We start from the raw sequence: 15076 nt of genomic DNA on the forward strand, positions 1-15076 counted from the left end.
TTGCATGCTGAATACGAGGATTGTCCCTATATCTAATAATAATAATAATTTTGATTTTGTGAAATTAGCGATATAATACAAATTATTAAAATTTCATATTTTTATATTTTTCCAAATTTAACAGTCCTCGAAGTAAACTTTATAAATCTAATGATATGTATTTAAACTATAGGCCTATGTAGCTGGGATGAAAAGCCGACTCAATTGAAAATTTGACCTTTCATATAGAACTTAAACAAAAAAAAAAAAAAAGACCTACATTTTTTAGTGTTTTGAGGAAAAAAATCTATATCTTTAATAATGAAGGTCACAATTTTCATATGATTGACGGCTGTTCAACCCAACTTCCTACTATTTACTGCATATCGTTAGATTTATACAATTTACTTTGAGGACTGTTAAATTTCAAAAATATCAATTTTAATAATTTGCCTTAAAATGTGTATTGTATCGCGAATTTAATAAAAATCTAAATTATTTGATATCAGAAGGATGTGTCTGATTTGCTCTTAGGTGCCACAAACAAAAAATACGTAAAAGCGTAAGCTATCCGAGCCCTTACAATGCAATCTGTGAAAAGTAAGTCAAGATCAAAACGGGCAGGTTAAATTGTTGGCTAAGTACGTTGTACTTATTATACAAGATGTGTTTTACCTAAAGGCTTTACTTCGTAGGCCTTTACTTTTATTTATTTGGACCTTTCTTTTTACGCTTACTGTTTTTTATAACATTTTTTTTCCTTCTTTATATTTTTATCGTTTTCAGTGGCTTAGGCCCTACATATAATTTGTCATATTTTGGGCAACATTGCTACATATACATAATACACATTCTGTATCAACTTAGGCCTATGAATCTGTTTATTTTCAAATCGTTCTCTTCGGGCATGTTTAATAATGATAAAAGCCACAGTAGGTCTATTTTCTGTATAATTTTTATTTGTCATTAGTATATCTGATGTTTCATCTGATGGTATTTTGGCATGCTTGAATATTTACTTACATCGATCAGTAGGCCTATCCGATACCGTAAAACGGGTAACTTTGGGCACTTTTCAGAGTTTTTAAACCACTGCTTCCAAACAAAATCAAATATATTTCTAATTATCTCTTTTTTATGACGTTAGGGTTCCCTTCTACACCTTGAAGTTGAAAAAGATTTTGAATAATTTTGAAAGGGTGCCCTAGGGGTTGAAAATAGCCTGACCAAAGTTACCCGCATTTGGGGCAACTTTGGTCAGAGTATTACATTCCATGAAGAAAAGAAAATGACAAAAATTGATCTTCGCTGTATATGGGCAAGGTTTTGTTTTTTGTGACATTTGTCCCCATGCAAAATTAAGCAAGCACGCATCCTTGCTCACAAACATCGATTTTTATTTTGTCTGACAAAAATGTAAAAAATGCTCATTTTTGGTCAAAAAACTTTCAAAGAAATTGGACATGAGCGACTTCTTCCAAATATATTTCTTAACAAATTGAGACCAAATATGACTAAAAACAATATTGCTGTACGGAAATATGACCAATAAAAAATATATTTGAACGACCAAAGTTACCCGCTTACCGAAGTTACCCCATTTTACGGTAATTAAATATTACAATGTTAGGGACGCTCCATTTGATTTCGGAAGGGGACTGGAAGTTGAGGTGGCTTTTATTTCAAGCGTCGAAGGCGGCGAAGTTTGTTTTGTTTTTTGCCGACAAAGTTCAAGGACAACAATAGGCCTAGGTAAAATGTGTTGTAGTATATTTAAAATTTTCATACCTTTTCGTACCTGATTTTGGTCCTTCTGCTGCTTAATCAACGATAGGCCTATATATCCTCGGAATGATTCCATCACAAAATTATCCAAGATAAACAATAGTGTCCATAATTGCATGGTTGTTCCAAAATCGTAAACTCAATTCACAGAGAAGAGTATCATTGCTCAGGTATAGCGATAGGTGTAGTTTTCTTGAGGTTGACAACTGTAATGACCATTTCATATGAGCCTATACATGCTATATGACCTTTTTGCCAATTTTCCTTATTATGCAAAATAACACCTAAACGCAACTACTTCAACAGTTAATACATTAGAAGTGGGCATAAAGAACTATTGATGGTCTAATCACTTTAATGATTTTACGAATCTACGTTTATTCAATTTGTGTAACAAACATTTTAAATCTTTATAATTCAAGAAGGTGGTTACGGATGATTTGAACTAAACACCTGGATCGTGATATGATGGGAATTTCTATAGAAATTTTACATAAAGCTGAGTCGGACTATTTTTGCACTCGCACCTAAAATTTAATACGATCATTATATTAGTGTATTGTCCGCATCAATGAGTAATTGATCAATTTGTAAAGAGCAACCTATTTCAATAACACTCCATTCGTGAAAAATAATGGAGCGGTAAAACAATAGCGACGTCATAGGTGTGTATTAAGTCGGTTAATGGCGCGGATTAGAGCGTGAGTGGGTAAGAATGGCCGCCGCTCGCGGCTCAGCCATTCTTACCCACTCACGCTCTAATCCTTGGCCATTATCCTATACATCCATGTTCTGGTAAAAGCAACACCCCATAAACAATTAGTTGAGCAAGCTTCTCTTGTCTAATTCATAAATGAGTAGGGAGTTATCATTCGCAATGATCAGTGACCCATCAGGTGCTATTGCCAAATCCCAGGGCTCTTCAATCCCTTTATCAATGCATCTCATGTATGCATATGTAGGATTGTACTGATGGAGGTGGCCAGTGTTGGGCACTGGGCTATCTTGTCTATCAATTATACACATGGCAACGTAGATACTGTCTTTAGAATCACATGCAACATGTATAATCAAAATGCACCCTGCATCAGTCTCATCACCAGACATTTCATCTATCTTGGGTTTGAAGGTTAGTATGTTATTGCCTGAATTATCTATTACATGTACTACTTTACATATCAAACTAGGTGACTCACAGCTGCAGCTGTACACAATCTGATTCTTACTATTGATGGTCATACCTACTTGTAAACCAGCAATGCAACATTGAATTCTCTTGACTAGTTTACCCTCAGGACATGTATGGATGGTTATCAGTTTCCTTTTCACATCACCCACCAGTACATTCCCCTCCCTATCTATCGCTACACATCTTGGGTTGACCTCTGCATTGTGATCCTCTTCAGTTGCCAAGATGGAAAAGCAGTGAAGATGTGTGCCATCTGAGTTGAATACATGAACAAACCTACTGAACCGACATATCACTACAATATATCCTTGTAATGACACAGCTATATCCTGTACTATACCTATCTGTTTGTCTTTTTCTGCTTCAGGTGATGTCAGTTGTATCATGTATTTCCCATCGCTATTGAGCATATACAGTTGATTTGCATCACCAACTAGCATATTCCCATTTGGACAGCATTGTACTCTCTCTGCTGTGAAGACTGGTGTCATGATCCTTATTGACCTCCTAGTATACCTTGTAGTAGTAGTCTCTGATATATTGTGTAGTCCTGCATAATAAATATGAAAGATTGCAGCAACTGTTATTCACACAAAATTTGGTCCCAATTGAAGCAAATAAAAAAGTCAATAATAAGATTAGTTTGCCTCATACTAAAAACAGTGCTACAATATAATAGTCAAGAATGTCAATTTTAAAAGAATATAATTAGGTATAAAAGAATGGGGAGTGGTTGATTTGTTTGCTTTGTCTTTGTTTATTTGATAGTTTCTTATTTATTTTATCACAATGATCATGGATATTGTTGGGATGGAAATACAGGGTGTCCAAAAAGTATCGATACCATTTTAAATGTTCATAACTCTAGTATACAGCAACTGACAACAAAACTCGTGCAATTATTTTGACATCAAATTTGGCATATAAACCCACTAACATAATAAATGATCTACAGTGAAACAGTTAAACATATTACACTCAAAACCGTGCAATGTTTACAGCACATCTCCGGATCCCAGTATCCACTACCTCTTAAATTCTAGATCAATGCCCCATCCCCTTCAATTCAGTTGTAATTTCAAACAGTTCTTGTATTTTAAAAATATACTATCAAGATGATATACAACACCAAGAAATGTGTACTTTTGCTTTGATTTTATTCAGAAATCAAGCCTGTAAAAGCTATCTTCTGAAATTGTGTACTATTCCTTCCTTCAATTCTCTGCTTTGTCAAAAGACTCCTGCACCAAGACAGTAATGACATAACTTTGCAATAATTGGAGAATAAACGATAGGAATTTTTGTTTTTACTATCCTCTACCGTGTGATAGGCGATAAAATTATTAGACCTGCCTGTGGTCTATCATAGGTAGAGGATAGTAAAAACAAAAATTCCTATCGTTTATTCTCATTCTTAGTCAGTTAAATATTATTTTAATAACTGTAAACTATTTTTTAAGCAAAAACTAAGTTACCATCATAAAAACTCCCCTTTTTATAAAATGAACAAAACTTGTTTACAACTTCACATATTTTTTTGCGCGTACTGCTAGCGCGTGCGCATATTCTGCATTAGTCTACGCATACAACGCGGTACACACGCACACCTCTACAAGCGTGTTACGCGTTATCAACACTCATGATGACATGGGGTCATCTACGGCCTGATAGACGGCACCCGAAATCATGCGATTGTCCAATCAGATTATGTGTCTACGAACTAGACCACTCCCACTGACTAAGAATTCGCAAGACAGGGAGGTCAACATTGAACATAAGTGTCATTCTGCTTATTGTACCCAAGGAAAACAACCAATTGTTTTCCATTTAAAGTGTATGGATGGCGGATACCTTCAAAATACGCCTAAGAATACGCCTAAGAATACGCCTAACCTTAGACGTCTAAGATGCAATCTTGGACGTCGTCTAGATGCAATCTTAGACGTCTAAGAATTTCGCGGTATACTTAAATCAACGAATCACAGGACCAGAAATCCCAAACAACCAATCATCTTAGGCGTATTCAATTATTGACCAATGAAATCTTAGACGCCTAAGATTGATATTTTAGTGGTGGACAGTATCGCCAATGTGATAGCTCGCCTAGCTCACAAAGCACCTTAATTAGAAGACTTCTAGCAGCTCGTATTACAGATACCATGCGCAGTGATCGATCATAAATATTCTTACTAGTCCTGTGACTTGAAATAAGTCTACGGCTCTAAGGGAACAACCCAGAAGTTCAATGAAGCCCTATAAACGAAAGTCCTTTCGTTAGAAGGCTAACCCTTCTATTAAATGTAAGTGTCAAATATCGAAAATTCCAACCCATATTCATTGGGCATATGGCCGTCGCTTTGGTCGAAGGGGTTGTGGAGGGGTGCAACATTGCTAGGATATTGATCACGTGTAAGAAACAATAATTCCATTTATTTCGAAATATCTTTCTTCTTAAAAATTAGGACCTGCTGGATTTTCAAATAAAAAAGAATCAAAGTGCGGTAGGCCTACAGCTGCTTTAAAAAAATGGACTTACAAGTTGCAGGTTGCGAGTACTGCACTCTATATTTAGTTGAAATCCTATTGAAGCAACCACTGTAAAATGTCAATATCGTAATTCAGAAAATACTAACATTTTACAATGTATAATTATATGTAATCCTTAAAAAAAATATCAACTTTGACATATGTTTTAACTATTTCTTTACAAACGTAATCGGACTTTTTAACCCCCCCTCCCTCCCTAACGAAAGGACTTTCGTTTATTGGGCTTCATCGAACTTTTGGCTTGTTCCCTAACACTCAGGCTATCATGGTCAGTGGTGTTTAATAAACACACTTCTACACAGTGGGTCTGACCATGCGGTCTGTCAGTCACACAAAGGAACACATGAAGACCAGCAAACATAGCGTGGAGCGAGCAGATTCTTGGACAACTACCAGTATTTTTGTAACGATAAAAGGGAAATTAAAAAAGGGGAAATTTAATATTTTAAAAAGAATAAACTAATTTGAAGAAAAAAAAAGTTAATATTAAAAAGGGAATTGAAAAAGGGGAAATTGTTTATTTATTTTTATTTATTTATTTATAACATTCGGCCGAAGCCAGGCTAAACCCAATAGTGCTCAGAGGCTACTAAATTCAAGGGATGCCTCCAGATATGACGGGACAGGGATATGGAAAGAAGTCCGATTTTAGAAGCAGGAGGAAAACGGGAGCACCCGGAGAAAAACCTGCGAGGACGAGCATGGATCGGCAACCAAACTCACATGTGGCACATGAGGAATTGAACCCGGGCCACAGTGGTGAGAAGCGAGTGAGAAGACCACTACACTGACCCGCCCTCCTATTAAACTATTTGATATGTTAACTATGTTAATAGTTTAAAAAATAGGGGGATGAAAAAAGGGAAAATTATTCCAAAAAGAATAAAATTCTTTGGAAAAAAATATGAATGAATGAATGAATGAAAAAAAAAGATATTAGTATTTTAAAAAGGAGGATTAAAAAATGAAGGAATTGATTTTTAAAAAGGGGGAAATAAACAAAATGGGGGAATCAAATAAAAAAGAAAAAAGGGGAAAATTAAAAAAAAATGGGAGAATTGAATATAAAAAAAAGGAAATTAGAAAATAATCAGGGAATTAAATAAAAAAGGGGGAATTAAAAAATAATCAGGGAATTAAATAAAAAAGGGGAATTAAGAAAAAATCGGGGAATTGAATAAAAAAGGGGGGATTAAACAAAATCGGGGAATTAAATAAGGGGGAATTGGCGGAGATGGTACACCGTAATATAGGCCTAAGTTTCGAATATTTTATTCACTATTATCAGGGAAATGCCATTATAATCCGGCAGAATTATGGCTAATCGCCGCCCCATTTTTGTATCAGGTAGGCCTACATGTAGTAGATCAGTTTGACCAAATAGCACAACCGCCAACCATGCCAACACAGCCTGCAGCATCATGGTCTGACCAACAACAACAGGCGCCAGTGAGAGCATCTCTACAGCTTCCGTCGTACGTTTTGATCAAATTTGCGATACCGTCCATCACTAGTCACGGGCAAATGGTCAATCTTGGACGTCTAAGAAAAATCTTTGGCGTGTAAAATCTTAGGCGTCTAAGATTTCATTGGTCAATAATTGAATACGCCTAAGATGATTGGTTGCTTGGGATTTCGGGTCCTGTCATTCGTTGATTTAAGTCTACCGCGAATTTCTTAGACGTCTAAGATTGCATCTTAGATGTCTAAGGTTAGGCGTATTCTTAGGCATATTTTGAAGGTATCCACCATCCATAAAAGTGTTCCAAAGTCGAGGCATATTTTAAACATTAATTGCCACATTTGATCTTCAGTTGGTGCTTCATCATCAGTGTGATTAGGGCCAGGGCTGAAACTACTATTTGAATATATAATCTAATGTCAAGAATTCTCCGCGTTGCGGAAATTCCGCGAAAATCACGGAATTCGGAGGTAAAGCGGAAAACGCAATTCTGAGAAAATTTTTTTTTAAAATAAGTAAAAATGACATAGAAAAAGAAAAAAAATACAATTGAAAAGAAATAAATAAAATACTAAATGAAATGGGTCTTCAAAATTCATCGAAATAAAGTAAAATCCGTCATAGATTTACCGTACAACGCCTGTCCTACCTCCCATTGCAGCCATGATACCCGATCAGTGTAGATTAAGTTGTAATGTAAATTAATTTTTATTTTGTAGTTAAAGTTAATCTATGTATCGCGCCTTGAGCGCCATTGATTTGGTGGAGATGTGCGCATTAGAAATTCACATTATTATTATTATTATTATTATTCTTGGTAAGATTCTTGTGAAATTTTATTATGTCAGAAATGTGCTAAAATTACAAAGCGGAGAAAAGCGGAATTTAGCATTTGTAAAGCAGAAAATTCTTGGCTTTAATATAACCATTGTTAGATTGGGAAGTCTATGAAGAAATTATTTCAATCTATCATCATCAACCATATCATAACAGAATAAAATAGGATTTTTGGTGAAATTTTACTAGTAAAGAAGGTGAAGAGCGAAGTCTAAAAATCGATTTCATAATTCTCAATGAGAAATGCACATTTTTGGTTACCAGTGACACATCCCATTTGAGGTGTATTGTTCATTGGTCATGTAAAGGACCCCAATGGAAATAAGCTTTTCCCAAGGCTTTTTTGGCTATCCTTGGTACTTGTGTTGATTTGTAATTTCGTTATACAATTTTGATGTGCAATATATTTTATTTTGTTATAATAATACTGTATATGTAGTGTAATTTGTATGTTATTCTTATAGTACCAAATAAAATCAATCAATCAATCAAAGTATATCGTATTAAGGAAGGAAAATGTATCATGTTTGGTATGCATGAATTTACTCTTTCCAAATATGTATTTTGATTTCCCTTCAGCTAATCCTAGTGAAAGATATGACGGTTCAAAATGGTATCAAGACTTTTTGGACACCCTGTACCATTGAAATTGATTGAAAGATCTATAGTAAATTATGGTGAATAAAAACATTAAAATGTTGTTTACCTTCTTTGATATCCTCAATAGTGGGTCGACTTTTTGGATCATCACGCCAGCAGTGTTGTATCAATTGTGATAAATGCAGTGGACATTGGAGTGGTATTTTGGGCCTTACTCCTTGGCATACCTGAAATGCCACTGTTTGCCATTCCATCCCTTCAAAAGGTGGCTTCCTTGTAACAATCTCTAAAGTCACCATGCCGTATGCATAGATGTCTGATGGCTTGGAGTATATACCTCTTCCTTGTTCATTTCCTCTGAGGATTTCCGGTGCCATGTAGCGATAAGTTCCTCTCTGCTCTGAAGTGGTCTGAGAACGATCAAGTTCACGGGCAATACCAAAATCACATAGTTTCAAGATATTGTCATCAAATAGAAGGCAGTTTCCGGGCGTAATATCTCTGTGAAGAATATTTTTGCCATGTAGATACTCAAGTGCATCAGCAGCTTCACCTAACCATTTATGAATTAACTGTTGTGATAGGGGCTTAGAGGGATCTTTGAGATAATCATGCAGTGATCCATTAAGTGCATACTCAAGAAGAATGATGTTTACTGGTCCATGCTGATAAAATCCTATCAATGGTACTATATTTGGATGTTGGAGTTTGCACATTATCCCAACTTCAGCTTTTGGTATCTCCCATACACTCTTTGCTGCAGCTTCAGTGTATCCTTTGAATGGCATCGTAAATGTCACACGGCTGACAGTTCCACCGCCGCCTTCTCCGAGTCTCTCATGGAACTGCAGATTGTTGTAATCAACTGTCTCATCCATATTGTCTTACCTGTAATTGTTTTTTGAAGTAACAGAATTATTTTATCTAGTAAGATGTCATTTTTAAATTTACAAGGGCTTCTTCTTCTTGATGTGTCTGTGGCACAAGATTAAAGGTCCGTTCATACTACCACCGCATTTGCAATGCGTTGCTTTGCGGTGCGGTGTGTTGCCGCACTGCATCGTACTGCAAACTACTGCATTGCGATATCGCAATAAAGTTAAATATATTTTAACTTGGAAATGCGACGAGTTGCGTTGAGTTGCGGCAAAAAGTAATCGATATATCGGCATCGCAAAGCAACGCCTTGAAAATGCTGTGGTAGTATGAAAGGTGTTTCATCCAGTGCTGTACACATTTTTTAGCATACTAAGTCAGCAGTTGTGCATGTTTGTTCAAGTTGAACTGTTAGATGCATACTCAAGGAGAATGAGATTTTATTGGTCCTTTCTTGTAAAACGCTAAAATGAGTACTATATTTGGATGTTGAAGTTTGTGCATGATGTTTACCTCACTTTCTTGCAAATCCCATGCATTCTTTGCTGCAAAGCCTTTGAATGGCTTTGTGAATGTTACATGACTGAAAGTTCCACCGCCGCCTTTTTTCATAAAATTGGAGATTGTCAAACTCAACTGGTTCTTCCATGTCCTTTATCTGCAATGATTTAATAAAAAAACATCAGCATCATCACATTAGAGTAATGGGAGAGAACATGACCTTTTCCGACTTCATTATTTCTTAAGCTTAAGTCCAAACTATATTAAATTACACATTTTTGGAATGGAAGCAGGTTGAGGAATCCTATGGTCATGTCAGATTTTTTAAATTTAAATTAAAATGTTCAGATTTTTAAAAAAATGACAAAAATACACTTTTTTGTGAACATAGAAAAAAAATCAGTATGGGGTAATATTTTTTCAGTTAGCTTTTCATAAATTGAATTTAGAAATGTTTTTTTTTATATTGAAAAAGCAATTTTGTCACTCTTCAGCAAGAAATTGCACACAATGGTGTATATTTTGGTCTACAACAAATGTTTAAAAAAATTAGAAAAAGTTCAGTAGACTTTGATGTGCTCTAACAAATGTGCAAAAAGTGTACCTTTTGCTTGCAAGACAAAAAATGCCAAGGTAATTTTGGGTTCATTTGTGGTCTTCCAGAGTCATAACCATAGATTGTTACAGGTTCATAAAATTTGTTGGGAACGACCACCAAAATGAGACAAAAAATGGCAAGGTCATTTTGGGTTCATTGGGGATCATCCTGGTCAAATCGTCTACTTTCTTGTACAAATTATCACAAAAGCAGGCTGCCGCGAAAGCAGGTGGTTGTGAAACTAGATTTGACAAAAAAGAAACCCAAAATTATACCAACTTTTTGCCAAGTTTACTTTAACTTTTTTAGATAATTTTTTGAGAAAAAATTAAAAATAGGCTTTCTTTTAAAAAGCAAATTTTCTTTAAATTTGTGGCCATCAATAAACCAAAATGGCTGAAAATGTCACTTGTATAATTACAGTCACCATTGCCAGGATCATAGCATTCATATGGGACACGATCTGGTCCATGGGGGCCAAAGGCGGTAAATTTGAAATGGAGATAAACGCAAAAATATGGAGTAAAAAACAATAAAATACATAAGAAAATACACATCACAAAACCTCATAACTTTAGAACCAAGTATGCTAGACCTCTTTTGGCCCCATGGAGCAGATCGTGTCACATTATTATCATATGATACTAGCCATGTTCAGACGGTCATAGGATCCTCGAGGATTGTGATCCCTAATTCAATCCACAAGTGCGTGTCCACACGACTCCGTCGTGGTCTGTAATCCTTGAGTTTCGCAATGCCTGATGACGTCAGTTCGAGAATTACAACCGAAAGCTGAATGTGACCTCTGCAGTATCGCGCGAAATTGAACATGTTTTTACCACGGTTTTTACGGTGTATAAATAAAGTTATTAATTATAACTCGGCAGAACGTAACCATACCACCAAATCAAAAGGCACCAATTACTGCGATTGCAATGTCACGATCTGCGAAGAGCATTTTGCCCTTGTTTGTACTTAAATTCATGATGGGGGATGATGGAAAGTGGTGATGATGTTCTAGATTTGGCATCGATTCCATTGATTGGGAGAAGAGAGTTGTTGAGAAAGAAGAGGCAGAATGATCGAGCAACAATTGCAATTTTTAATGTACATCTAACGTAGTGCAATGAAACTTCACCACCATGCATAGGCCAAGCTCAGTGCTCGAGGATCGCAAAATGTATCTTTCACACAGCAGTAGAGCTCGAGCACCACTCGGGGAACTTGTGAAATCCCCTAAATTTCTAGGGGATTAATTCGGGGATAAATTTGGGGAAAAACTTGAGGACTGGAATTCTTGAAAGTGTTCAGATGGCAGATTTCCCTGAGTCTGTGCTTGAGCAATGTGGTGCTTGAGGAAACAGCCCACCGTGTGGACAGGACTATAGTCAAGACTATACATGCAAAATTATGCATGCAAACAGCTGATCCGATGACATTTGAAGCAAACAACATCGATCTAAAATCATGCACACCACGCTGTTTGCAGAAAGCATACAATTGGTAATCCATTGTAAATAAGATATATGTATATTGAACGAATCTTGTTTCTCAACAGCAGTAAAAACTAGCTCACCTTGGGTAGCTTTCTGTCTGCAAAACGCTAGACTTTCTTCAGCCCCAATTAACACGTGTATGTTAACACACATACATGTACATGTAGGAATTATTTTCAGCTGCAGAAGTTAAAATAAGCTGGGCACATGGATACCAATATGCCCAACTAGCTTCAGTTTAATAAATTATGCAGTTTAATAAATTTATTTACATAGCGAACAATTATTTTATGGGTTGTCTAGCATTTTAATGATTCAGCCACGTTGCACACTATATAATGACCTACAACACTAACGCCTGTTTTGTTGGTTGTAAATGGATCAATAATAGGCTTGTTCAGACAATCGCTTGTAAAGTCGCTTGTAAGTACTTTCGAATGTAAACTTACAAGTAGTACCCGTCTAAACGCACTCGCATGTAGCTACATGCAAGTTACTTTTGACAATTTACATGTAAGATATCTTACATGCAGCGAGCTACATTCAATTGTAAGGCCAGCGTGAACAAGACTTGCATGTAAAAGTCGTATGCAGACTCAGTATTAGGCGTATAATATTGTATGTAACATATCTCGTTATTTAATCTATTGCCATTTTATTTCCAGTAATGTTTAAGTTCTAACGAATGTTTGATGACGAAAAATCGATAATATGTTACGTACCGTACATATAATATCTAGCAGAAATATATTATCGATTTTACGTCATCAAACATTCGTTAGAACTTAAACATTACTAGAAATAGAATGGCAATAGATTAAATAATGTAGATATGTTACATACAATATTTTACGTATAATAAAAAGTCTGCATACTGCTTTACTCACATATATGTAAGCATGACCCATGATCCAATCCTATTGTGATTATGCATAATCATGGCATAATTTACCAGTGAAGGTCACACTTACTTTTGAGTTGGCTTACAAGTAAGTCCTGTGTGGACACACACTCGCTTGTAGCATAATTTAATTGCTGGGTCGATTCAAGTTACATTCGAAAGTAGGCTACCATCAAAACACACCTTATAATGATTTTTTACAATGGTGTCTACATTTGAAGAAATAATAACCCATAAAGCAAAACACAAGTGACTTGAGTGTCCATAATATACGATGCAACTGCAAGTGTGTGTTATTAATTATTGCACTGCACATGTACATGCAGGCTCAATTCATATGCATTAAAAACAATGTGAAATCATATAATATTTGGCATGAGATTTCAAAACTTTTTAGTGGAAAAAATAGAGGTAAATGTAACCCCAGCACACTCACCAATGTTAATGTATAGCTCTTCCAGTCCGAGTCTTAAATAGCTTTAACCCTACCATGATTGATGATGACATTTGTACTATTAAATGGTTTTCTGTGGGTTTTTTCCAAACCTCACTGTCTATTGCTGCACTATTGTTGACTGCACAGGTCAGTGGGCATGGATCATTTAATAATATCATGTATGAACCTTGAACAAATTTGTGCATTGAGTGATACAACTGTATATGTATATGTCATGGGAATTTCCCAGTGAAAAAGAAATATTAGCCATGTTCAGACGGTGCCTTATCATCGATAGTTACTAATCATCGATGGTAACTTTTAATCCCCTAATCAACGACGAGTGTCCACACGGCGGCTAACCTTCGACAATTGCAATATTTATCAACAAGCCAGCATCTTGCTTGTTGATAAAAAACCGGAAGTGTACCGAAATATTAAATGAAACATTGATGTTCTCCCCGATCGCGATATTGAATTAAATTTCGTTGGCATGGTTGGTGAAAATTCATAGCCCTAATCATGTACTGCTAATAAAAAAATGGTAGAAAAATATTCATGATGAATATACATAATTTATTTCATGCTAAATATTTAACGTGATTTATTTAGCCATGAAATAAATAAAAAATAAATAATAATAAAAAAAATTAAAGCGCGGATGAATGCACCAGTGCAGCTAAAAATAAATCAGCTCCAAAGAATCAAAGTGTCTTCATTATTTTTTATAGTGAAAAAGATTTTTTTTTAAATCATGTTGTTGATGTCGTAATACAAGCTCATTAAAAGAAATATTATTTGAAATAAAACTGTGAAAGATCAAATTCTGAGCTCGAGACCACTTTAATTTTTATTTCTTGCGCACAACAATCATACTGAATCCTTAGGTCGAACTGCCGGGGTTTTCCCCAATGGCGCGTAATGTGACACGAGAACGAAGGGCGATACCAAAAAACCATCATAATTTTATTATAATCTTCCGTCTTCTTTTTTCAAGTTTGCTTATTCATTTTTAAACCAAACAATTAATTTAAAAAAAATACTATAATAGCTTATAATATCCCTACTAAAAATGCAATGATTTGGAGTTGATCCTGATCTTCCGCTGGCAAACTTTCTTGAAGTTTCGACTCAAGCAGGGCATGAAGATCGACACTGCACTGTTCGTCGAGATTTAATAGGGCTGCTGTGAGCTGTGATTCGGCTTGATCCCGGATTTTGCTATGGAAACTCCATCTTTCGCTGCAATTTGACGGCGAACAGTTTCCAGTAAAATACAAGAAGATCAAGAAACATGCTATGTATGCACCATCAGGTCATTTGAGGTCACGCTTAACTATGACTTCGCAGATAAGCTTGTCCACACGGGCACTATCATCGACAACTGCTGGTAGTTTAGGTCTAAACCATAAGATTTCTTATGGTTTGTAACTTGAAGTTTACTCGTTGATTACCAAACCACGATTGCGTCCACACGGTCACTAACTACAAGCTAATCATCGAAGTTTATAACTACAAGCTAATCAACGACTAATCATCGACCGTCTGAACGTGCCTATTGTAATAAAGACATGTATTAAAATGATAAATGTCATAAAATAAGGCAATCAGGTGGTCTCATGGATTTTTATCTACTTTACTCAATTATTTATGACAGAATTTTTTTTATTTCCTATATCATAATGTCATAATAGAGCTTAAATTACAATGTCCATGTTTTTGGATTAAAAAAAATTGTGAATGTGAGAAAAATATTTGTGAATAAATTGTATTGAACATTGTCATTGAATTGAACACAGTTATTTTGGTGATATCAAAAGTACATATCACATACACAGTAAAATGAGTAACTGCTGGAACTATAGTACG

At 35.5% G+C, this 15076-nt stretch overlaps 2 protein-coding genes across 2 annotated transcripts in view; one reads left to right on the forward strand and one right to left on the reverse strand.

Annotated features, from left to right (window-relative positions):
• Positions 1 to 15076, forward strand: part of LOC140163439 (bridge-like lipid transfer protein family member 2) — a 201694-nt gene that overhangs the window by 113646 nt on the left and 72972 nt on the right. The window lies entirely within an intron of this gene.
• Positions 2554 to 13348, reverse strand: LOC140164282 (uncharacterized). Its single transcript, XM_072187553.1, has 4 exons — positions 13208 to 13348; positions 9789 to 9933; positions 8506 to 9287; positions 2554 to 3503 (listed from the first exon to the last, which is right to left on the reverse strand). The coding sequence occupies exons 3-4, from the start codon at positions 9275 to 9277 to the stop codon at positions 2584 to 2586; spliced, it is 1692 nt and encodes a 563-aa protein (XP_072043654.1). The 5' UTR covers positions 9278 to 9287; positions 9789 to 9933; positions 13208 to 13348; the 3' UTR covers positions 2554 to 2583.

Source organism: Amphiura filiformis, chromosome 11, assembly GCF_039555335.1.
Source record: "Amphiura filiformis chromosome 11, Afil_fr2py, whole genome shotgun sequence".
NCBI classification, from domain to species: Eukaryota; Metazoa; Echinodermata; class Ophiuroidea; order Amphilepidida; family Amphiuridae; genus Amphiura; species Amphiura filiformis.